This window comes from Echiichthys vipera (genome assembly GCF_963691815.1).
Source record: "Echiichthys vipera genome assembly, chromosome: 4".
Lineage (NCBI taxonomy): Eukaryota > Metazoa > Chordata > Actinopteri > Perciformes > Trachinidae > Echiichthys > Echiichthys vipera.
In genome coordinates, this window is record NC_139829.1 from 3,809,773 (window position 1) to 3,836,887 (window position 27,115).

The 27,115-nt window shown below is 42.0% G+C and overlaps 2 protein-coding genes across 2 annotated transcripts in view; both read left to right on the forward strand.

Moving 5' to 3' along the window:
• Nucleotides 1–547, forward strand: part of pdzd2 (PDZ domain containing 2) — an 84,813-nt gene extending 84,266 nt beyond the window's left edge. The window contains exon 26 of the mRNA XM_083912543.1: nt 113–547. Within this exon, the coding sequence (XP_083768669.1) occupies nt 113–273 (161 nt within the window). The 3' untranslated portion in view covers nt 274–547. The remainder of the gene's footprint in view (nt 1–112) is intronic.
• An 8,646-nt stretch (nt 548–9,193) lies between these two features.
• The window catches only part of npr3 (natriuretic peptide receptor 3), a 53,895-nt gene continuing 35,973 nt past the window's right edge, over nt 9,194–27,115 (forward strand). The window contains exon 1 of the mRNA XM_083913219.1: nt 9,194–10,092. Coding sequence (XP_083769345.1) covers nt 9,432–10,092 — 661 coding nt within the window. The 5' untranslated portion in view covers nt 9,194–9,431. The remainder of the gene's footprint in view (nt 10,093–27,115) is intronic.

Genomic DNA, 27,115 nt, shown 5'->3' on the forward strand with positions numbered 1-27,115 from the left:
CCTCCAGTCTCATACTAGATGACATCTACCTTCTTGAGATTGGCAACCAATCAAAATGACAAATAGTTTTGTATAGGTTTGTGTATCTTTAACCGCTGTCCTCCTTCACCAGGAGGTGCTGCAGAACTGTCCGGGTTTATCCAAGTTGGGGATGAAGTTCTGTCTATCAACGGCTGCTCTCTGGAGGGCCTCATGCACCATGATGCCTGGAAAATCATCAAAGCCACTAACGAAGGGCCCAACCACCTCCTCATTCGCAAGCTGAATACCTGAATCTAATGAACAAGGATGTGGACTCCTCCTGAGATTGACCAATGTGAAACAGCCCTCTGAAATGGGGTATGGACGAGCAGTAGAACCGAGGACAAGCAATTTCCCACTTTTTACATATTTTTTGATGGACTTCATTTGAGTTTTCGTTCTTTGTCTTGATACATGTGTTTGTACTTAGAAATAGGTCAAATTGGATGGACCACTTGGGGTGTGCATTGCCGAATTATGATTTATTTCAGATTGGAAGTGCAGTTTGTTTACAGTAGATTTACTTTGTAACACTAAAGAAATCCGTTTTTTAAAATAAAATCAGTATGTGAAAAGATCTATGGCTGATAGTTGTCATACCATTCATGCTAGCCTGTACAATAACATTACATTACGTACATTTCATTTAGCTGATGCTTTTGTCAAAAGCCACGTCCAATAAATGCATTTAACAATTAGGGTACAAACCAAAAGAGCAAGTATTAAATAAGGGTGTTGGCTTCAAATATGCCAAACTATAGACTGCTACATTTTATTTATCTATTTGCAGTCGAAAGAGATGTATTTTTAGCCTGCGGTGGAAGATGTGTAGATTTTCTGCCTTCTGAATGTAGATGGGGAGTTTGTTCCACCGTTTGGGAGCCAGGACGGGAAACAGTCGTGACTTAGTCAAGTGACTCTGTGTTCCTCTCAGTGAGGGAGCGGAGTGGGCGGGCTGGGGTATAAGGTTTAATCATGTCCTGGATGTAAGCTGGGCCTGATCCGTTGAAGGGAACAGAGGGGGGGTGTAGTGTGAGAGAACTTAGGAAGGTTGAAGACCAGTCCAGCCGCTCCATTCTGGATGAGCTGCAGAGGTCGGATGGCACAGGCCGGCAGAACAGCCAGGAGGGAGCTACAGAAGTCAAGGCGTGAAAAGAGACATACACCTTGGTGGTAAACTACGTAGTAGTCACAGCTGCCCTGGGGCAGACTGACGAAAGCGTGGCTGCTAATCAGCGCCTACAGCCCCTCCTCAAACATACAGCAGTCTTACACATTCACACAAGGCAAGGTGGGTGAAGTGTCTTGCTCAAGGACACAACGACCATGACACAAGTAGGGCCGCTGACCCCACTGGCCCTTCAGACATTGGCTGACCTGCTCTACCAACTGAGCCACAGCCGCCCCAACTTTGTCACAATGTTGTACTTGAGTTATGGTGCATTCAATTAACCTTGAAGCACCAACAAAGTAGTTAGTGAAGCCAGAGTTTATTAAAAGAGTGTTTTAAAGACTTACCTACTGGCAATTGTACCAGCTCCTCTCATAGTAAAGTCCATTCAAGTGGATTACCAAAGTCAATCCAAAAGGAAGGAGCCCATTGGTGCTTTGTTTTGTGTGTAGGGACTCTTCTCATGCTACTGCAGAGGTTTGCTGTTATTTTGAGCAGTATTAGTGGTTAAAAAAGACGTTTTAATGCCTTCACCGTACTGCTACGTACTGCTACCCGAGCTAATCAGTGTTAGCTACGTCCGACTGTTAGCGACTCTACCGGATTTCTCTGTTAATAGCTGTGACGAGAACAACACTGTCTCGATGGCTTATTTGATTTGTGTAAGTGTCGAAAAAGACCATAAGATGATTTTACGCTGGAATTTCACTTTAACTTTAATTCTCTGTCTTCATTTTCCTCATAAGAAGCATACTATATTTCTAATGAATACCTAAATGAACACAATAACAAACATGTTACATCAGACCACACATCTGGTTAGAAATGTTTCCAATGACTGCCTCCACTTGTAAACAATGACCACCAGATGTCAGTAACAGCACACAAATGGGTGAGGAACCGCTGTAACATATGGATGTCAGCGTGCTCCTGTTCCTGCAGTGGTTCTATGGCTCCAGCTGTTGAATGTTACCATTGTTTACGTTTATTTTATTTTATTTGTAACATGCATCAGTATTTCAATACTGAGTTCACTTTTTCAAAACTCTCTACAAAGTCAGGACAGCTGCAGTCAATGTGGACTGAACAGTGGATCACCTTTTACTGCTTTCGACGCAAAATGTACCCAGTGATCACATCTTTCAAACTCCTCACAAGTTTTCTCACTCAAAGTCAACCACCACTACACCTTTTTCATATGATTACTATTGTAAAGACCATAACCTGGAGATAAGACTGAAGTTTCCTACACTCTGCAATATCTACAAATTCATATTGAGACATACAGCACTGATCAGCCAGCTGAGGAAAGGAGGCATTTTATAATTCACCATTCTCTTCCACTCTCAGAATGGTTTACAGCTCATCCCAGGGTGGTCTCACTTCTCCTTCCACCTTACTCTCTGTTCCTCACTAATTATTTTCCTCATGGGGCAGAGGTTTTTGACTACCTACCACATGCTCAGATGTCCCTCTGGGATCTAATGTTGGATTTCTGGACATATCTGCAGAAGATTGCCAGGGACCTCACACTTTACAGACTGCAACAAGCAAATATTTAGTATTTTTATTTGCTTAATGGCCAAAAATATAAATTTTTTAAAGATTATGTTTTTGGCAGTTTATTATATAGGACAGACAGGAAATGGGGTGAGGGGGCATGCAGCAAAGGGCCGCAGGTTGGAGTCGAACCTGTGGCCGCTGCCTGGAGGACCTTCAGCCTCTTGACATGGGGCGACTGCTGTAAGGATGCTCCCAAAAATATCAATGTTTGAATTGAAATATCAAGTTAATTTTCTGAAATGGCAACTTGTTTCAGCTCAATAATTAATTCAGATAATACGAGGTACAAAGCACAACTATACTATATGGCTAAGATATGTGGACATTCCAGTCATTTGTGATGGGGGGAAAATGGGTATTAATCTGCTGCCTATAACACTATTGGCTGTACAGTATGTGTACATGAGCACTGTACTATAACAATGGTGCAGTCATTATGCAAGAAAAGACCAAGAAAAAGAAAAACAACATCAGTGGCCAGAAAAACACATCGTCTGCACAGTGGATTCTAAAACACACAAACAGAGCAGAGCCTGCAGGTATTGTGCAGCAGGATGTCTTCTCATATCCTGGAAAATTCTCCAGCAATGATCTGACCGAGTTCCCACAGACGAAGCTAAAACATGTCATTACATGACAAGGTGTTGAGTTCAGCTTAATGACCATAATTGCAGAATATCTCCGTGTTGTGTGAGTTATTTGGACATTATACGCTTCACATTCAATATAATACCTTACCTTTTCATGTAATGATTTAATGATTTTAAGTGTAATGAGAGCTGTGGAAAACATTGGCATGTACGTCAGCAAATTCCACTCTACTTGCCAGCAAACAAAATGTGTCTTCTGAGAGGCTTGGTTGGTGAGTCATTAGTGACACATGCTAATGAGCCATGATAAGTGCAAGGCGCTGCCTGAGCAGAGGTAGAGCTGCACAGAAGTCGGTCCCTGTAAGGTTGAACCTCTGTGCTGTATAGAACGAGCTCTGTTGGTAGGATGTTTGATGACGTAAGACGTACAAAGAGACCACTGGTAATTGGTCCACAGGTACATCTACTCAAGTACTGTACATGAGTACAGGTCTACTCCCTATTTCTGCTACTTATTTAACAGCTGTGGTTTCTACTTTGTTTTAGATCCTACTCTCAAAACAACCTATAACAGTGGTTCACAACCTTTTTTGGTTCAAGGTTCCCCCACAGCCCTGTCAGACAGACTCACTTCATCAATTCCCAATGTATGTTCTGAATATACACTTAAAAAATAACTTGTAGGATTTACTCAATAAAATCCAATTTTTCAAGTAAATTTCAATGCTAAATATCAAGTACAAGTCGCTCAACAATATCAAGTGTAATGTACTTGCCTTTAAGCGTAACATTTTAATTAATTTAATTAATTAATTAAATTAGTGCATCTTTGATTAAGGTATTGTATTATCTTTAATTAAGGTATTGTATTATCTGAACACTTCCTCCATTGAAAGAGATGTAACTCAAACGAAAGACAGTCTGTCAATCAATCAATCAATCTATCTAACTGGTGCTGCAACAGTTAAAGAGTAATTACGGCTCAAAATCATCACATGGTCTTTTTTGACTCTTACATACATCAAATGAGTCATCGAGACAATTTTTTTACGTGTATGAAACATTAACGGAAAGTCGCTAACAGCCGGATGTGGCTAACACTGATTAGCTCGGGGCAGTACGGTGAAGGCATAAAATGTCTTTTTTAACCACTAATACTGCTCAAAATAACAGCAAACCTCTGCAGCAGCATGAGAAGAGTCCCTACACAGAAAACAAAGCCCCAATGGGCTCCTTCCTTTGGGATTGACTTTGGTAATCCACTTGAATGGACTTTACTATGAGAGGAGCTCGTACAGGGGCCAGAAAGTAAGTCTTTAAAACACTCTTTTAATAAACTCTGGGTTCACTAACTACGTTGTTGGTGCTTTGTTTTCTGTGTAGGGACTCTTCTTATGAATTACATGAATTAATTGAGCTATTTAACAAGCTCCACATATAATATTGTGTACAGAAACTGAAGTATAATCACATCACACATTTCCTCACAGATTTCTTCTCCTCATTGACAAGTCAGACTTACACAGAACAGGCTGCTCACACTTCCCCATGCTGTGATACATATCTGTGGGTGTGAAGCACGTGCAGAGGTGCTCGTTGGCAGTAAGCCTCTGCTTAGTTTTTCAAACATACCTATTTATATCCATGGTATTTATTGGTCCATTAAATTAATTATCTATTGCTAGTCCACTTCCTGTTGTATCTAAACACTTTTTTCTATTTTGAAGAAGAAAAATCTCAGTTATTATCCTGTAGCCGAGAGGAGGACAAGGAGCTGCAGAGCATCTGAAGAGTTTCACGCTGGTTCCAAACTAGATTTCAATAACATTATCTTATGATTTTATATTGGCTCTGTATTACAGAATTGTAGACATTGAAATTCTTTTTTTTTACAGGTACACGGAAACCTGTTGAGTTTCAAAACATTCAAACAGTGAGTTGAGTATCAAACACTCACCCCAATCAGTTTGAAATAATCATAATTTAATCCAAATATTGTTACATACATCTCATACAAATGTAAAAGAGGTGTATTTAGAAATATTTTGTGAAAGCACAACTGCTGGGACTACAGTGAGTGTGCAGGTAGGCAGCAGAGAGGAGCTCTATGCATGTTCGAACCCAGAACTTTTTATGTCACAAACACTATTAGGCCTATACAATCTTTTTATACACCACACCATTCTGGTTGTTTTGTCGGGACAAAAAAATGAATAGCAGTCATGTCAAATCCCCTGCATGAAGTTTTTTTCTGGTCCTGTTTGAAGTACTTCTACATACAAAGCACTAAAAAAACCAGACTTAGGTATTCTAAAAACCAAAATGGCTGCCATCATCTGTCTGTGTGTGTATGTTGCTGTTTCCATGAAGTTTTATAAGCTTTACCTATAATGAGCAGTTAGCCATGTTGTTTCCTGTCTGAAAGGGTGAGCCGAGAGCATGTTTATCCGATCAAATGCATTCAACGATAAGGTTCATCACTTACATTAGAAACAGTCAGTTCCATCGAGCAGCCAGCCTATATTTAAAAAATAATTATATACATCCACGGAGCGTTTTGAGGGGTAAATAATGAAAGTAAACCTTTTCCATAAAAAAAATATATTTAGTCTGAATAAATATTTTAACTTTTTTTGGACAGGTATGACAGTGAAACGCCATTCAAACGCACGCCCAAATGGCTACATTTCTCATTGATCGCTAACATCACTTTCATCTTTACTTAGCTGGAACGGCTAACGCTAACGCTAATTGTCAGTCAAACTCCTCTAATTCATGTTTTCATGGTGTGATTTGCGGGTCTGACCAACCTGGCAACACGACTGCTGGAATTATTTTTTGTTGTTGCGACTACGATCTTGAGACACTAGATGGCGGTGTTCTGCTCCATATTCAACCTTTAACTGTTATATTAGTAAATCATCATTTTACTGAACTGTTATATTAGTAAATCATCATTTTAACTGTTATATTAGTAAATCATAATTTACTGAACTGTTATATTAGTAAATCATAATTTTGCTGAACTGTTATATTAGTAAATCATCATTTTAACTGTTATATTAGGAAATCATCATTTTACTGAACTGTTATTTTAGTAAATCATCATTTTAACTGTTATATTAGTAAATCATCATTTACTGAACTGTTATAGTAGTAAATCATCATTTTACTGAACTGTTATATTAGTAAATCATCATTTACTGAACTGTTATATTAGTAAATCATCATTTTAACTGTTATATTAGTAAATCATCATTTACTGAACTGTTATATTAGTAAATCATAATTTTACTGAACTGTTATATTAGTAAATCATCATTTTACTGAACTGTTATATTAGTAAATCATAATTTTAACTGTTATATTAGTGAATCATCATTTTAACTGTTATATTAGTAAATCGTCATTTTAAGGGTCTTTAAGGGTCTTCATATAAAGTCTCCTCAGCCCCAGCTCTTCTCTCCATCTTCCTTTCCTCCCAGTGTAGGGGACTACTTTATGCATGATTCATTGATATGGATGAATATGAAAATATGAAGCCCTTTTTTTAAAGCCTGCTGATCATCAGCGTCTGTGTAAGAAACCACAGGTTCATGTGTGTTGTAGTGGAGCAGAGCAGAGATGGATGTGGAGTCAGAAATATGTTTGTCAAACATTATTTTTTCCACCATTTCAATCATTTCTGTTTAGATGTGAATCTAAAATGTGAAGAATGTGAAGTCTGAAAATACATTTGTTCAATTTGGAATCATTTAGACATATACGGCATTATATGATGGATCTGTCCACTGCATGTGCGCCACCCTTTTCCTGTACAACACAGTTGTTTTTGATTGCTCTGCATCTTATGTACAATGGCTATTGAATCCAATTTTAAAGTACTGAAACATCTTTAATATTTGCATCACGCAATGTGGGGACATATTTTTTTATTTTATTTTCCTATTTCTTTCCCTTATCATATTTATTGATTTGTTTATGTACCTTTTGTTGTTGTATGTTGTCCTTGTCTGTTTGCTTATGTATTTTTGGTTGAGGAAGCCTGTAGGGGAAGGGGGGATGGGGTTGGAGGGATTAAGAAGTCGTGCTGTCTTGGAAACACTGAAAGTGCCTTCTGCTTTACCTGTTTGTGTATCAGACTGCCGCATTTTCTCCAATAACATGTTGGAACAAAGAAAAAAAAGGATAAAACAATGTAGGTGTGTGGGTGTTTTAATATTTATTTTTGATTTTAAGATACGTCACTCTAATAAGTCTTATGGCCCTGTACTCCTTGAAAATATGTGAATGTGACTTAAAAAAGCATCTCAATACTCCAGACTTCTTCACATGTTCAAAAACAACATTTGGAACCTGAATCAACACAATGTCCAACAGCATGTGGTGATCACACCATCTGACAGGCTCTGGACCTGGTCCACCTTCAGACCAGAACATTGAGACCTTTCTGTGGTTCCTGTTCAACTCTGAACCAGCTGCGGAGCGACACAACACAAGTAACAACTCTTTAATTACTAATTACTTAAACATTCTTCCACCACTCAGGTTGCCAGGTTGGTCAGACCCAGCCCAGTAGCTACAGGAGACCGGAGTCTGTTTGAGCCTGTTCGAACCCGTCCTCCAGAAAATCACACCATAAAAACAAGGATTAGAGGAGTTTGACTGACAGTTAGCATTAGCCGTTCCAGCTAAGTAAAGATGAAAGTGATGTTAGCGATCAAGGAGAAACGTAGCCATTTGGGCGTGCATTTGAATGGCATTTCTCTCCTTTCTCTCAGTCCATGGAGTAAATGCTCGGCCTATATTGACTCTGGTTTTTGCCGGTCTCTGTTCACTCAGCTGCTGGGACAAATAACGCCCCCTTCACTGAGGCTCCGAAGCAGCTGCAGGGTTGGTAAACTCCATTTCACCCAGTGCCAGCCTACAGTAGCTGCACCCAACAACAGACAACCCTGGCAACCAGCAACACCCAACGCTATTGGCTGCTACAATGGAAACAGAACAGGACATAAAGTCATTGTCAAACCCACCAAACACATTTTAAAATAAGCCTGTGAATGTTCTCATTCGTCCAGGTCATCGTTATCCTCAAAGCAATTTCAGTCAAAAACAACTGGACTGGTTGTTTGTCTTTTAAAATATTAATTCAGACTAAATTCATTTTTAATGGAAAAGCAATACTTTCATGCTGTACCCCTCAAAATGCCCCGTGGGTGTATTATGATTATTATTATTTTTAAATCTAGCTTTTAATAAAGATTCTACATATTTAACCTTTAGTAAGCAGTGATAAGAGCTGTCTCCCTTAAGGACAAATAAACAAGAAAGGTTAGCACAGCAAATGATTCCATGTGCTGTACGTTTGAATGATATGACAAACCCCTACGAAGTTGTGATTTTATGATGGCATGGTATTAGTTGCAAAAAAAAAAAAATCACTTTAGAATCCCCCCACCCCGAATCCTGACATCGGATCTGCACCCCTGCCTCATTGGTTCCCTCGTAACTGCTCCAAACTGTGCGTACCTTCTACTTTTAGACCCTGGCTGCGTCCCGACAGATGAGCATCACGAATAAAAGCATCTTTGAAAACTACACAGGAAAAGTTCTGTCCTTTGTTTGTTGTTTGAGGCGTACACAACCATAATTCTTATTAACTGCATTAAGTCGCGCTGTGTTGAAGTGGCTCATTGTGAGCTCGGCGGCCGTGTAGCTTTAAGAAGGAGGTGCGCAACGCTCCGATGACGCAGGAGTAATCCTGAAAGATGCTTCAAAACTCCAGGCTGGAGCCACAGCGTGTGTGGTGACTGCTGGCTGAGCTGGAAGGATCTGTCCGCCTGGCAGGATCAGCTGTTGGGAGAATATCTTGAGCAGGTTCAGGAGCCTTCGGAGGAACTCTCAATGCAGAATAAAACACACAGTCAGGCAGATTCGCTTCTTTACAAGACAAATACAATTTTTTACCATTAAGCCATTTACTCACGGCGGAAGGCTTTCTGTTTGCTGTATGAGCACTGCCAAGTGGAGCCAACTTGAGGAAACATTTGAAGAACATCTCTGCAGCACTTTGGGAAAGTCGCACCATGCCATATTTCAGCGCACTGTGCGTGTACTTTTTACTGCTCCTGAGCCCAGTCATGACAAACACCATCACCGAGGACATAGAGGTTTTGGTATTTTTGCCACAAAATAATTCCTACCCTTTTTCACACACAAGAGTCGCGCCGGCGATCCTTTACGCGCAGCAGAGGCTGAAGACAGACGGAGGACAGTTCTCCGGGTTCCACTTCAACATCCACTTTGAAAACTCCGACTGTCTCAGTGATGCTCTCTTTCTGTTGGTGGACAGGTCGTGCGGGCGCAAGCCGGACCTGATCCTGGGTCCGGTGTGCGAGTACGAGGCGGCGGCGGTGGTGAGGCTGGCATCCCACTGGGACATCCCGGTGATCTCGGCAGGTGCCCTGGCCGCCGGCTTCAGCAACAAGAACACCGAATACTCCCACCTGACCCGCATCGCTCCGTCCTACGTGAAAATGGCAGAGACGTTCACCGCGATGTTTGAGCACTTCACGTGGAAGAGCGCACTGCTCGTGTACGAAGACGACAAAGAGGAGCGGAACTGTTACTTCACTCTGGAGGGAGTCTATCATCTGATGGCTGACTATAACATCAAAATCTATGCTTTTTTCCCAGAGGACCGCTTGGACACTGACGACATCCTCCAGAACATCTATGACACCGAAGGTAGGCTAATGCACTTTTAATTCTGTAGTCTCAGTGAATTATAGATGCTTAATAGAAATGACTTGAGTAACCCCGTCATCCTCATGAAGCCTACCTGCATTTTCTAACATTCAAGTTAACAAATTAAAGATATAGATAAGGCCACTATAAAATAGTGTGCTCTTCTCCAGTGAACATTTGACACAGTGACAGTGGGCCAACTTTAGAAATGTAATTTGTTTCAATTAAAACAATGATTCATCCAAAAGGGACAATTAGTTGCTGGGCATACATGTAGCTGCATACTGACTGTTAACAATAGCTAACTAGGATTCAACAGGCAAAACTACCAGATTTACTATAAGTTTGTGTCAAGGCAATTCAGAGATAAGTTTCAAAACACATTCTACATGTTGGAAAATGCCTCAACATGTGAAAAGACTGTAATTCATGTAATACTGAATTATGAAGTTGGATCAGGGATTTTTGGGTTCAGGATTTTGTGGGTGGGCCTGAAATCATGGTTCTGTGAGCACTGGAGCCACAGAGACAGAAAGCTCCGCCCACACCGCTCTCCATTGACTTTATGTGCGTTTCCACTATGGTCGAATACCCGGAATGAGGCGGGTCTATCTTGCCGAAATGCCCCAAATTTGCATGTGAGTCGCTCGAGCGGCCGTTTGTTGGTCCTGTGGGAGAGCAAGGCCAGAAAATGGCCCCTCAAACCCCTGAGAGAAGCCCGGTTGCTGATTGAATATAGCTCTTAGCGGGATGTGATGTAAGGTAGTACTTGAAGCCACAACAACATGTCAAAGTAGAGCAGACACTTTTATCGGATGGTGTAGTAGAACGCAGCACAGAAAATTATCTGTGCATTTGCATCTCTGCAAATAGTGCTTAGTCCATTAGATGGTAGGCATACTATTTATTTGATTCATTGCAGTGGTTAGTGAAAAATTTAAGTCTGGTAGCTCAATGCTTACACATAATGGAAATTACTTTTAAAATGGAAATTAGCATTGCCAAAGCAACCCCATCTTAATATACGATCCAGTTCACAGGCTTATCAAAGGTCATGTGCTCATACTTAGTGTCAAAATGCTTTAATGTCACTTACAGAACTATAATTAGCAAACATCTGTTTGCCACGGAGCCCCCCTATGGTCACGGCAAGACATGTTCTTTTTGCATTCCCTTGCAATTATTTGCGTCCCCTCGCAATATGTTTTGCGTGCCGTCGCAGTATTGAGCATTATCATCATGCTTCATCATTGATTCATTTGATCTCAGGTGCCCTGGCAAGAAGTTACACATGCACAGGCTGTGGACTGGAGGTAACCCATTTGAGGTAGACGCTAGTCAGTGTGTGACTTAAGATCCGTGTATTCACATACAACATACTGGCACACACAGTAGATCATGTCAGCTGTGGATGCTGTTACAGATAAATATCAACGATTTAACCACAGGGTGGCATTGTCAACAAACATGAACCTCAATAAAACTCAGCCTGTTAACTCTGTAGCGAATATTCAGACTTAAAGTTGTACTAAGATTTGAGATACTTTATTTCTAGCGGCCTCTATGGCGTTAAGATAACTGCAGGCGAGTCCCCAGGGCCGGCGCTCTCACCGTATGCCACCATGGGCTTAGCTGCCAAGTGCGGTACTGCAGAGCTCGCCTGTTTAAGTGGCGGTCCTGTGCCCGGAAGCACATTCGCCCATTCACTCCCTCCCATACATGCGAGGAGGAGATCTCCACCAAAATTTCTTTTAGATACCAATCGAAAGGCTCATAATTATCTTCAGACCCTCTACTAAAATAATGCACGTGGGCATATTTTTAGACCCTTCCAAAATCCCAGTTATGGGCAGGAGAAGGAAATTGCGTGGCTTAAAAGAGCAGTAGTGAAACACATTCAGCAGCTTAGTTCCTGTCTCAGTAAAGGTCCAGTGCAAGGCTCCGGCAGAGACACAACTCTGCTGCTCACACTTTTAAAACATTGTGCCCGATGTTTTTTCTATAGTTTATCTCATGGACAAAGTAAAAAACTCGCTTGTGCTTGGCGCTCGGTCATGGTCGTCGGGAACGCAAAGATTTCTACATCTGGTAAGTCCTCCCGCATTCACGAGAAGCAAAGATGGCGGTGTCCTAAGGGGAGCCTGCACCACTGAGCAGCTTTCCATTGGAATGAATGGGCGCCATTTTCGGTCCGCTGTCCGTTCTTTTTTCTATGTCCATGGTTCTTTCAGAGCCTCCATCTTGTAACTTTGTGTGTTGATATTTGTTCTGCTCTTTTGTAAACTTTATTGAAACACTTTCACCTCTCTACTTCCAGTCCGTCCCCTATATGTTACCCGTTTAAATCCATACACACACACATGTTCTTGTTACACTTCTGTCCTTACTACAAGCCTGAGTCAGAAGTTGGAATTTCTGATTTCTGATTACAAGTGAACGCAGCATGGCCGTTGGTGACGAGCTGGGCTGACAGACCAACGGCTGTCAACAGAGTCGCCAACATGGCGGCTTATTTCCATCTAGAGAGGGAATGTCTCCACAGACACTCAGAATTGAATACTAAAAAAGGCAACAAGGTCTTTCATTAGTGGGTCACATGATCAATCACCATTGTTTTAACTCACTCTGTGATAGATAGAAACTTAAAAGACAATTAAATAGATGTAATAGAGTAACAGAGTATAACATTAATAACAGTCTTTTCTAATGAACTCAAATACCCCAATTAACTAAATGTTAATACTGACACAGCTGTTGCAAATCCTAACATGACAGCTGTCATAAACAAATATATTTATCCCTGCTCCACCTCATTATGTACTTATTTTTTCTTCAGTCAATCCTACCTAGAGATTAAATCTGGTCTGGGGCTTAATCAGCCTACCACTCCGGAAGCTGGGTGATTAATAACAGATTTTTCTGTAGTGTGATGTGAAAGCTATTCTTACCTTTCTGGCATGTTGGTCAGCACTTATATAATTTAAACATGAACAACTCTGCCTCCCTCCAAAGCCTGGCCCCCTTCTCCGTGTCTGACCTATGACCCTCCCTCCTCCCCCGACGAGTGAGGAAGTGAGCAGCGCAAGTGAAATGCTAATGTTAATCTTCCGTGCACAAAAAACATAGTATTACAGAACTATAGTAACTGATAACTCTTTTTAGCTCCAGATGAAGATGCATTAGCCTCCGCCATCACTGGAAAGCAGAGCAGATAGTGTCACATAGGACATAGGGCATCTCTTTGCATCACATTTTTTTGTTGCCCCATCTCTTTCCTTTGGAGGCTTGCCTATAAAAATTTAACCTTGTCTAACTTTAGCAATTATGTGCTACTAATATTTTGCAACCAACAACCAATCCATAGCAAAAATCCAACTTGTTTTTCCTCCAGAGACACAGCTCGGCAAAAAGAGCAAAAAGGCTGATACTTTTGGGGGTTGATATTTTCACATTGTAATTTGGCATCACATGTCAGTGTCGGTGTACCTCAAAAGGAGACTAATAAAGGTATTCATTTATTTTACAGTTTTCATGCAATGCGACTTGACAACACTATAACGCCATTGTTCAACAGATCTGCCCACTACACAGCTGATAATATTGACTCATTAATAATCCCCAGTAAATTACTGTAATCAGTTAAACGTTTAATAATGATAAACCTGGAACCAGCATAGCTTTAGTAGAACCGCAGTATCTTAAAGGTCAAGATTCTCTTGCCATACCATTAAGCACTGAATTCAGTTTTGATGGTTTTTGTTATCATTTAATCCGTCGATTATGACAAGTTCTTTAGTCCAGGTGACGTCTTCAAATTGCTTATTGTCAGTCTACAATCCCGTAAGACAAAGAAAACAGCAAATCCTCACAGTTAAAGAATAGGTTTATACCATAGACTGTATAAAAATGGACGTAGCCTCTACGTCGGGGTCCGTTCTCTCAACTTGATCCAATTGTCCTCAACAATGAGAGTCTTCATCTTGTCAGACTTTGACTCTGCCTCATTTCCTCTTACCAAAAAAGGGCATGTATGTGACGTTGGGGGGAGGGAGATACGTCCATCTGGCCGAAGTATACCTCCGAGGAGAAGTGAGGGCCAGAGGCTAGCTGTCACTCAAGAGGCCACGCCCCCAATTTTTCATAAACTTTAACCTTCAATAATTTAAAAAAAACTAGCTTGGTACAAGAAAAATTCACACCCCTCAGTGTTGTCATGGAGATATGACCTAAACATACAGACTAGAATGTTTTTTGTACCAGGCCTTAAACAGGTTTAATGATGCTGTGAAAACGGCCTGTTTGACATGGGGGTCAATAAGAAACTGCTCTATTATGAAACCTAGTGGACACTCAGAGAACTGCAGTTTTGGCACTTCCTTATTGGATCAACCAGGAAGTCGCTGTGGTGGGGGCTTGGTTTATACTCACATATGTAGCCTCCATTAAAATAGCTATTTGTCATTGTAGTTTTGTTTGTAGTCAACACTAATATGAGGCTTCAGAAGTCCGAGTTCTAACTAAAGTGGATATCTTCCAGTCTAGTCTTTTTAGCACCAACTTCCCTTGTTGTGTTGTATCCTTCCACTGCAGCTCATCAGGTAAGAAACACAGAGGGGATGTTGCATCCAACAGACGGACTTTGGAAGATAATGTTTGATTATATCTTCAGCTGAACTTTTGACTACATTCTTACCTTGAATGCGAGCCTGAGGATTTTGTCCACCATTAGTAACATTCTATGTGGGGCCAGTATCCAGGGCCTACACAGGTTCACAGAAATGAATCTACATTTGGCAATTTTGCTTGAATTCAAATTGCAGTCAGAATAGTTACTGATTAAACTAAATGTTTCATCAGCTTGAAAAATCAAGCAATGTTTCTAGTAATATATTGTCTAATTCACAACAATTCGAGAGAAGCCGCAATATAATAAATATAGCTCATTAACTTTGTATTGAAAGAAAAACATAGACAGACAGACTTAAAAATAAGTTAAAACATTCAGATTAAAACAGTAATAGTAAAATAGTAAATGATATGTGTAATATGATATCACTTTGGGAAAGGATAATGCTTGGACACAGCTTGTCATGGCTTTAGACTGAATTAATAACTGAAAAAAATGTTTGACAGGTTATTAACAATCAAACTGTCTCTCACCAACTTTTTCCTCTGCAGAGCCAAGCAAAGCCACAACAACCATCCCTCATGTAGGAGAGAATGAGGAGAACATCTGTGTTTTTATTTGTCATTCTTCATCACTCACACAGATTTACATAATGTCCTGCATGCTCTTGGCATGGGACATCATCTCATGTCTACAGACTGGAAAGATGAGCCACATGGGTTAGTCGCTTAAAAACGAGGACTTTGGAATTGGCAGACAGAAAGCAAGTGACCTTCTCCATATGTGGCCTAAAGCTGTGAGTGATTAGAGCTCTTACAGTCATGTAATAGGCCTACTTTAAACACTACCATTGTCTCATTCTGCACCATATTAAAACAGAAGGCCCTCTGGGTTTATGAGATATTTATGAGTAAATAAAATAAAATAAATTGTTCTTGGGTAGAAATTAAACCTGTTTAAAATGGTATCTATTTTTATTTTCATTTAAAAGGTACGATGTATTAATTGGAGTGGACAAATTGCTTGGCCCCCAAAAGTGTTGCATGCAGCGTTCTCCAGAACCATTCATCCAATCAACTTTGCACTCAACACTGCACTCCCTTTGGTCCTCGGTGTAAAGTCGATCAGATGAATGGTTCTTAAAGTAGCAGTCGGCAACATTTGTTTGATCATATTCACTGAAACCGACACTATGCTCTGATAGAACAACATAAATCATCTGGTTTTAGAAAAAACGTTTGTATCATCCTTTCCACTCAGCACAGTTCAGAGTTCATGCACACGCCACAGATCCTCCCTCCTTGCTCGCGCATGTTACAATATCACAGGCACACAACTCAAGCTAGACATACGCTTAATGACGTTAGCAGCTGCTATCTATTAGTAAGTTAGCCAGCCTACCTCCATGTACTCCATGCTGTTTATTGATGAGAGAAGACACGGGCACGTTCACAGGAATCTGGTGCATGCACACTGACGAGAACTCGATGGGAGGGAGCAGAGGAGCTCGATGGTAGAAGGGGGAGGGGCGTGAGAGTTGTAAACATTCAAAATTTGACCGAGTTTGCTGACAGCAGCTTTAAGATATGTGAAGGACGGTCAAACATGAATACATACAAATTGGTGTATAATTCATTTGGGGGGAAAAGTGATACCCAACAGGCTAGCAAAAATGCCTAACAACATGAATTAGTAGCAGTAGTAGGACTGTTGTATTTTCTGAGGTGTACAGTAAAAAGAATAAAAAAAGAATAGGCTTCTGCACTAGTGTAGTCTAATTTCTCTATAAGCCAGGTGACTACACCAGTCCTGTTGATCTGGTAGCACTTTTATTTCTTAAAGTCAATCCAAATGAGAATGTCTGCAGGCCAAAGCTGTTTCAGCACTGATAAGCAGCTTGTTGGCTACAATCCTCTGGTCATAACAGTTCCTGATTACATCACCTCATATCACAGAAGTGGCTGTCGTATAAATTAGCATATATTATACATGCTAAATGCTGCAGAGCCACAAAGTGCACCTGATGGCAAGAAATTAGTATTCATGGCATGTTAGGTGCTTAACTGAGATGTTTGAAGGGTTCCTGCAAATGTTATACAGCTTTTCAGCAAAACCTGAGTAGTGTAAGAGAGGAGTGGCAGTCTTCAGTATGTTATCTATTGGGCATTCATGTGTGTATAAATGCTTACCAACAAATAAAGATATAATATAATTTGACGATTTCCTATTGATGCTTTTGCATTTCTCACCCTTGCCAACAGTAATCAGGCACACAGCCTTCAGTACCCTGAGTCAGTCGTGCTGTCACATCCACATTTCTAGTACTTGATCTATAGAAAATATTGGCTGGAATAAAAACCAAAACTGTTTCCACTGACACAAAAAAGCGTGCACATGCCTAATGCAACTGTCAGTCCATCCATCCAACCTGTCAAAAAGTCCACTTGGACTCAGGTGTGAACCAATTAGATTTTGGACGTCAAAGGTCATTTACATTTTATACCCAAAAGGTCAAAAGTCAGCTTCACTGTGAAAACATTATGTTCTATCTCACACAGGCGCCACCCTTTACTGGACTCTATAGGTAATACTCTCCTCCAAATACAGCATGCATTCATCCACTGAAATTTGCATAAACATAGTCCGCCAATCAGGACATGCCAACCTGAATACTTGTCATTCATTACTTGCATTGTTTTTCTTCAGCAAACAGTGATTTGCCAACTGTTTCTCCATGGATGGAGTCGCCATTTTAGGAACCCAGTTGTTGCTACCGTGTTCAGCCTCATTGCAGGCACGGACCTTCACGGATTCATGATGGGAAGCTTCACTGCGATGAAAGTGAAACAGATAGCGAGTAGCGGCTTTGATGAACTAATCTACCCTCTATTGTGGCTTCCCTCACCGGTATGTTGGTGGTTGGAGCGTACAACTACCTCTCCATGTAAGCAGAGGGCCGACTCTTGTCTCTCCTCCCATGGATATGACCTCTCCACAGCCTAACGCTCACACAGAGGGGAGGTAAGAGCAAACAAATTTCCCATGACGTCTTGGTGAGCTTGTCTCGAAACCAATTCACATGACGCTTCATGGCTGCCTGGTGCCACATCACATACAAACACGTCACTCCCACCCCACCATGAACAGAAGACAGTGGTTTCTCTGGCCAATGTAATCTGTCACAGCTCTGTGATTAAATGCTACGACAAAATATGAGCTGCTGTTACAGTCAGGCCAGCGCTGTTTCCATCCATGGACGCTATATTCGGCATGGTGTTGTCAGACAGCAAACCTCATATAGTATAGCGACTTTGATTAACAAATATATCTATCCTACTACAACTTAATGTTAATGCAGAGTGGGGGTAAGTCTATTTTTCCCTCACCTATTGCATGAGATGAGAGGAATTAAACTAAATGACACAATGTTAGTTGTTGCATCTTTTACAGCCAAGCCGGCTGTGTTCATGGACCCCATCACTGGCTCAGCCCTTTCCATGTTGGTCCCTAATTGGCCAGCCTTCTGAGGTCCTGGAGGCGGAGAGGGCCTAGATGAGTTATTCCAGCATATTTAGCTGCTGCCCCTTAGCTGGTCGCTCACTCCCTAATACAGGATTAATGGGCAACGGGCTTGCCTTAAAGGATTCATACTTGGTATAGCCTATAAGTACAACTGTTCAGCTATTCCCTGCCCCCCGCTAAGAGTATTTCCCAAAGATTTTTAGTGCTTAAAGTGAAATTCCAGTGTAAATACACTCATCAAAGAAGCCATCCAGAGAATTTTTTTTTTGCACGAACAGCTGACTGAGAAATCCGGGACAGTTGCTAACAGCCATATGCGGCTAACATGGATTAGCTCGGGGCGATGAGTTGAACGCATTCAAACGTCTTTTTTAACCACTAATACTGCTCTAAATAACACCAAACCTCTGCAGTAGCATGATAAGAGTCCTTACACATTAACTGAAGCACCAACAACGTAGTTGGTGACATCGGAGTTTATTATTTTTGAAAGACTTACCTACTGTCCCCTGTACCAGCTCCTCATAGTAAAAGTCCATTCAAGTGGATTACCAAAGTCAATCCAAAAGGAAGGAGCCCATTGAGGATTTATTCCAGAAAAACACGTAAACATTGTGGTTTGTGTCAGTTTGGTAAAATATCTTTACCTCCGATCTATCACGAGTCAGTTGCTGCACTTGTGGAATGGCATTCTTCTTCATTCACGGTTTTGGGTTCTTTTGGGTCAGAAGCACTTCTAGGAATTATGACGTTGTCCTTTTCCAAATGTTTGCTGCAGACACAGTAATCCCTCTAAGTAAGCGTCTTGATCCGCTTCTCAATGTCCAGATTTAAAACAATAAGCCACCGGTTTATCTATACGGCAATGGCAGCCTATGAAACTGGGTTGTAAGCTTTCATTTTTGTTTCACAGCCGGGAAAGATACAAACACGAACCGTCTTTCTTCACTTCAAGTTGCAGGCTAGTCGTCTTAACCCGTGACTGCACTCATTGGGCCTCATTTATCAAACGAACGTACGGCAGAAAAACGTGCGTATGACCATTTCCTGGCAAACGTCGGCATTTATCAATTTGGACGTGAGCGGGAGCTACGATCAAATCTCACGTCTGGTCTGAGGTCGTGTACGCACATTTGAGCCTGTGTATTTGCGGTGCAGCACAGCAAAACCTGGCTGAAAATAATGAACAAACCTCAGCTGTCATTAAGCATAAGCAGTTGGTGGTTGGCAAAATTGTGGTTGGAGCAATTGGTTGTACTAATGTGCGTCTGAAGGCACCATCCATGAATGTTAACGCACTCATCAATCGCCAAAACTACCACTCGATAAATGTACAGGTGGTTTGTGATGCCAAGCTGTTGCTTTTAAACTTGGTGGCCAGGGGGGGGGCGACGACACATGATTTTATATTTCAAAACAGCTCGGCTCCAGCCCCCCGCCACCCCGACATCGAATTAATGAATTAATGTGTTGGCGCGCGGCTGCAGCAAGACGCACTGCAAAGCCAAAGTCATCTCCTAGGTTAGTGGCTACCCTCGATAAATTGCATTAAATCAAACAATGTATCAGATGATTAACATCTTGGTATGGTTCTTCTAGATGACAAAGGTATTCTCTTACGGAATACCTAATAACCCCGCTGGCAAACCCCAACTACAGAGCAAGAGCGCCGGTGTTGTGCCGTATTCAGCACCCCTGCCGTGAAATGCACCCCCTCGCATTATAGGTGATATTCTGGATCAGAAGGCTGTTTCCACCTATAGGAGTAGTTTATATACAGGTAACCCACAACGGTCAGAACATTGGTTACTTACAGTCTTTAAACTATTTTAAAGAGTTTAAAATCACAAACTTGGGAAATAGCGAACACAAAACAACACCTTGTTGTATGTTCTGTGGAAATATACTGCAACCATAATTACAAAATGAATTAAATGGATCTTTTGAGCAAGTTGAATGTATTTGACTCAGCGTTTCCTAAATATAATCCCAGTTTTTCTTGCAATTAATAGGTTCAAAAGTGTGTGATTTTAATTGGGTTACCTGTATGTTAGCTGTATGCTGAATACGGCACAACACCTGTCCAACACTGCGCACACGCGTCTCAGTGGAGTGCTGCTTCGGGTTGAATGCCTCCGTTATTCTTTTGCACACAGCGTTTTTATGGGCCCCTTTTATTCCACTTTTAAGACTGCCAAAAAAGCACATCTTTATATTGCTCCATCTCGGATGTTAGGATGCCGATCTGTGTGTTGGAAAAGTTTATTTTCTAACAAGGGTTTCGTCTCTCCATGTTGGACCTCAGTGGGCGAGGCCTCCGAACCAGGAATATTTAAGGGCGTAACATGTTAATGACGATCGAATTCAGCCGCAGCATTTATCAAGGCCCGCTCATTCGTACGCTGAGATTGGTCAGATACAAATGTTTCATAAATCACACGTGGGTCCTGTCATACGACCAATTCTGCGCTCAGATCTGCGCCCATTTTCACGCAAGATTGATAATTGAGGCCCAATGTGCATCTTCTGGCAACATACGCCCCCTGACCCCTGGTCTAAGAATGGTTTACAAAGACACTATGGAACAACGGGGAAGAGGAAGAGAGACCCTGCCCGGAGGAAGCCCGCGGCCCCCGTCTGGAGCCAAGCCAAGACGGAGGGCTTGTCGGCGAGCACGTGGTGGGCGGGTTTACCAGGGAGCCCGGCCGGGCACGGCCCAAAAAAGTGACATGGAACCTCCCCCCTCTCCATTCTGTGGGCCCACCACTCACAGGAGGAACCGCTGGGGTCGGGTGCGCTGCTGCATGGATGGCAGTGAAGGTGAGGGGCCTCGACAGACCAGACACGGGCAGCAGAGGCTGTCAATGTCACCTCTCTGTGGGGGAAGGAGCCGGAGCTTGTGCGGGAGGTGGAGCGCTACCAGTTAAATCTGGTGGGGCTTACCTCCACACAGTCTTGGTTCTGGAACCATACTCCTGGATAGGGATTGGACCCTATTCTTCTTTGGAGTTACCCAGGGTGTGAGGCGCTGGGCGGGTGTGGGGATACTCACAAACCCCCGGCTGAGTGCCTCAGTGTTGGAGTTTACCCCGGGGGATGAGAGAGGTCGCCTCCTTATGCCTGCGGGTGATAGGGGGGAAAACTCTGACTGTTGTTTGTGCACATGCACCAAACAGCAGTTCAGAGTATTCAGCCTTCTTGGAGACCCTGAATGGAGTCCTGCATGGGGCTCCAGTAGGGGACTCCATAGTTCTGCTGGGAGACTTCAATGCCCACGTGTGCAATGAGGGAGACACCTGGAGAGGCGTGATTGGGAGGAACGGCCTCCCTGATCTAAATCCGAGCGGCCGTCTGTGTTAGTTACAGATTGTCTATAACGAACACCATGTTAGAGCATAAGGATGCTCATCAGTGTACATGGTACCAGAGCATCCTAGGCCAAAGGTCGGTGATCGATTTTGTGATCATATCATCTTTTGTAGAGGCAGAGCTGGAGGCTGATGGGAAATCTTTGTCAGTATCTCTGGCGGAAGTCACTGAGGTAGTCAAAAAACTCCACAGTTGCAAAGCCCCAGGGATTGATGAGTTTCCTCCTGAAATGCTGAAAGCTTTGGGTTGGGAGGGGCTGTCTTGGTTGACAAGTCTCTTCAACATTGCTTGGAAGTCTGGGACGGTGCCAAGGGAGTGGCAGACCGGGGTGGTGGTTCACCTATTTAAAAAGGGGGACCAGAGGGTGTGTGCCAATTACAGGGGTATCACACTATTCAGCATCCCTGGCAAAGTCTACTCCAAGGTGCTGGAAACCAGGGTTTGTCCTATAGTCGAACCTCAGATTGAAGAGGAACAATGCGGATTCCGTCCTGGACGCGGAACAACAAAACAGCTCTTCACTCTCGCAAGGATCCTGAAGGGGGCCTGGGAGTATGCCCATCCAGTCTACATGTGCTTTGTGGATCCGGAGAAGGCATATGACCGCGTCCCCCGGGAGATACTGTGGGAGGTGCTGCTGGAGTATGGGGTGAGGGGGTCACTTCTGTGGGCCATCCAATCTCTGTACACCCAAAGTGAGAGCTGTGTCCGGATCCTAGGCAGTAAGTTGGATTCGTTCCTGGTGGGGGTTGGCCTCCGCCAGGGGTGTGCTTTTTCACCAATCCTGTTAATGATTTTCATGGACAAGATATCGAGGCTTAGTCGTGGTTGGGAGGGTGGCTTACTCCAAGTAGGGAATGAGTCCTTACCCCAAGTGAAGGAGTTCAGGTACCTCGGGATCTTGTTGCACGACAATGGAACGGGAAAATCGGAGCAGCGGGGGTGGTATTGCAGGCGATCTACCGCACCGTTGTGATGAAAAAGAGCTGAGCCGGAAGGCTCTCAATCTACCAGTCAATCTTCGTTCCTACTCTCACCTATGGTCATGAAAGCTGGGTCGAAATGGGTTTTCTCAGGAGGGTGGCTGGAGATAAGGTGAGAAGTTCAGCCATCCGTGAGGAACTAAGGTGCCAGTTGAGGTGGTTTGGACATCTAGTAAGAATGCCCCCCTGTTCCAGGCACATCCAGCTGGGAGGAGACCTCGCGGATGACCCAGGACTAGGTGGAGAGATTACATCACCACACTGGCCTGGGAACGCCTCGGGACCTCCTACTGACCTCCCCCAGTTAGAGCTGGTTAATGTTGCCAGGGAAAGGGAAGTTTGGGGTCCCCTGCTAGCGCTGCTGCCCCCAAGACCTGACAGCGGATAGATGGTTGAAGATGAAAGTTGAGATGAGTGACTACATTGTAGGTGCTTCATTTAATGTGTAGGGACTCTTATCATGCTACTGCAGATAAGTGTTAAGATAAGTGTTATTTGGAGCAGTATTCATTCATTCATTCATCTTCAACCGCTTGTCCCTGTCGGGGTGGCGGGGGGCTGGAGCCAATCCCAGCTGACACCGGGCGTGGGGCGGGGTACACCCTGGACAGGACGGCAGTCTATCGCAGGGCACATAGAGACGAACAGAGACAGACAACCATTCACACCTAAGGGCAATTTATTAGAGTCATCAATTAACCTAACACGTGCATGTTTTTGGATGGTGGGAGGAAACCAGAGCACCTGGAGACCCACGCAGGCACGAGGAGAACATGCAAACTCCACACAGAAAGGCCTCTAGTCGGGATGCGAACCTGGAACCTTCTCGCTGTGAGGCGACAGTGCTAACCACTACACCACCGTGTAGCTGGAGCAGTATTATTAGTTAAAAAAGATGTTTGAACTCACCGCCCCAAGCTAATCCATGTTAGCCGCATTTGTCTGTTAGCGACTGTTTGCGACTGTCCCGGATTTCTCTGTTACTTCGTGCATGAAAAGATTGTCTCAATGGCTTATTTGATAAGTGTATTTGCCTTAAAAGAGCCTGGGATGATTTTACACAGGAATATCACTTTAAAGCAGCTTCTAAATCTGTCAAATGTTTGAAGTAGTCAAGAAGACTCAGTCACTGATTAAATCCCAAACAATCCTTAAATGGCTGCTTCCAGCAATCTGCCTCATAATCACCTCAACATTTTAGAAACATTTAATGATAGTGAGAAAGCTTCATTAATTTCCAGGTATAAATTTTCCTACACTTCTTTTTTGTCTTTTGCAGTTATCCTGACTCTGGATTTTCCTTTATAATGTTCTTCCTTTCATGCACAAGTTGAACAAGAAGTAAGAGCTGTTGTTGTTGCGCCTCTCACCTTCATCATGGTTATTGTGGTCTGATCATTACGAGGCTTCTTACATGGATTCCTGCTAATTGTTAATGAGCTGACAGACATGGGAGAGGCTGACAGTTAGCTGTTTCATGTGAAATCTTTTGATTTTAAACTGTTTAATTGGATATGGAAACATACCTCCTATAGTGTTTCTTTTAAGAATTCACTGAAGGAGACCCGAAACAGCCAATCACAGTTTGATGAAACATGACATCATCCATAGTAACAGGGTCGACCCCGCCCTTTCTCTTAGCTTCAGACTTCTCCAAGTTCCTTAGTCAAAGTTGGTCTAAGCAGCTCTGTGAAGAGGTTTTAAATGGACGCTCTTAGTTAGGAATTTTTAGTGCAATTTACGAGTCCTCCTAACGGGAAGATAAAATATTTTGGGAATATGGGCCCAAAATAGCGTTGAGCTCTATTCCCATCTGATTATGGGTTGTGTGTTTACTGTATATTAAGGGGTCATCTCAGATCCAGAATTGATGCCACCAGATGCCAGGTGGGTAGTGGTTTGAGTCTGGTAGGTCCTCAAGTATTATAGTATTATAGTAGTATTATATAGTATTATAACCTTTTGTTTTTACCAAGCTTCCCTGTACAGTCTGCTTCTCCCTGCTCTCCCCAAACCAGATCTCTAACCTCCTCACCTCTGCTTTTCTCCTCATGCACAGTGAGAGAGTGACCCACGGAATGTCGGTGTGTAAAAGATGAAAATAACATCTGATAACACACACAAACCTCTTTTGGGATGATTTTTCCATTAAGAATCAGACTTCAAAAGCATTCCTTGGTACAGTCCTCTGCAATAAAACCAAGTGACAGACTCCAAAATCTGTTCTAACTCCGCCTGCAAGGTGCAATGTGTAGTTCCTGGCCACAAGCAACAATAAAATAGGGAGCACTATTTTAACTTGTGCATAATTTCATGATTTTGATGACACTGTTCAAGGTTGTGTACAGTTAGACAAGCAATAAACCTGTAATGTCCTAAAAATGATTCTGTGTGTCAGAGACTGTTAAAATAGGGCCAACAACCGGTAGAGAGGAGGGACAGGGGCTGTGAGCAGTGCATAAACCCGCTACTACTACTATAATTGTTTTGGAGCTTCCTTAAAATAGACAAAAAGTTTCTCAAATTTATACGATGACTTAACAGTTGTCCCAGCTCTAATATCTGGTCTTAGTGATTCACATTATCTGTGCTGTAATCATGGCTTTATGTTACTGTTCCATATTAAACATGCTGTACATGGTGTTGGCTTGTCATGAAACAGTTCAAAGTTTTGGAATGGACAAACAAGACACCATTTTTCACATTTTTTTGACATTTTATAGACCAAAGCATTACTTTATTATCTTGTTTTTTTTTTTTATTTAAGTTTTTTCTAATATATGTTTATGTCTGTATAATATTTGTTGTTTGTATATCTGGAGTTTCGTAGCAAATAATTTCCCCCTGGGATTATATATATTAGTTATTTAGAGTGGAGACAGTTTTTTGCAATGTTGCCTGGGCATGACTACATTATTTAGAGGTGAAGGGTTTAAGCTTTGGAGAAATTAATCAAATACTTAAGGAATTCCAAGTGTCATTATTTGCAAGACAGCACACAAAGTCTAGTAACAGCTTCATCAGTGAAGATTCTGTCAACGGGACTGTTGAAACAGCATGAATGCAGTGATGGCAGAATATTCGATATTCAAAACCTTATTTCACAATATGGTCAGTGAGCAGAATAATACCTAGACCCGCAAGCAGGTATCAACGGGGTCCAAGCTCCACACACAACTCAGGCTCGGCGACCAGCGGAGATGATGCATTTTGCACAAGCAGGTCCATGGACATGACACAGGTTGCAGCTTGAACATAGCACAGATAGTAGTTTGAAAAAGAAAATGAAGGAAAGATGTGACATTGCATCTGTTCACATAATGCACACATTACTCAATTTTACATTACTCTAACAGCCCCAGCTCCATGCAACATGGAAATTATTTTTTTTAAGTTAAGTGTTAATCGGAGAAACTATTGCAAGGTAATGTAACACTTCCTGTTTTGACTACAATATATAGGAAGTATTGCCTCTAGAACTTCCACATTGTTTGGATTATGACAATTCTTTTAACAATTGTCGATCGTAGGGGAAGAAAGATTATGTGTGTAAAATTTCATGCTGAGTTCGCAAATGTACTGTATGTTTTGAATATTTTTTGCATGATTTTTGTATTTTTTCAATTTTGCGTAACTGCACAGACTAATGTCCTATTGACCTTAAATTTTGCACAGAGCTTCAAGTTACGATGGAGAACTACCAATTTGAATTTAATTTGAAAAAAGTTTTTAATTTTTTGAGATTTTGTGGAAAAATACAAGTCAGAAATGGGGGTCATCTGTATCACAAGATTCAGCGTATTTCAGAGAAAATGTGGATGTAAGAAATTAGGGATGCAAATTATCAAGTAATTCATTTATCGATAGTTGTTTCATCTTATAGATGATCGATTAATTGATAAGCGGCAATTCTTCTGAGAAGCTGAATTTCCTTCTGAATAGGTTAACTGTATAGACTTTTTTAATGGAATTCCATTACTAGGCAACAGCCTTGATCCTTGCTAACTTCCTGTCAGCTGATGTCGTTCACATTCACTGCAACAGGAATCAACTTGGACACATTTAGAATGTTTATGTTTACAACTTTGAAAAGGTCCGTGTGTAACATAAAATGCTATCTTCCTTATGATATAAAGAAAAAATGCAAATCATATTCCTCTATCACTCCCTTGAGAGCAGGGAATAACATTTTGGTAGCATATCAAACATATTCTGAATAAAAAAATATCAAAATATTACACAGGCTTCCTTAACATGAAAATAAAATGGGCATTCTCTCATCTGTGACACTGGAAACATTAATAGCAGCAGCATAAACAAATCATTCCCGAATAGACGAATACAATACTATGCCAGTGAGGCCGTATGCCTCAGTGACATGCTCTCTGTGAGTAGGACTGCTGACATTACCTGCCAGTCCAGTTCAATGTAGTGGCATGTAACTGTGATGTAGCTTTCTGTAGTCAAGGAAGTCCAACAGTCTGTTGTGAGGGCCACATTCGCGGTTGCGAGTTGTGTTTTC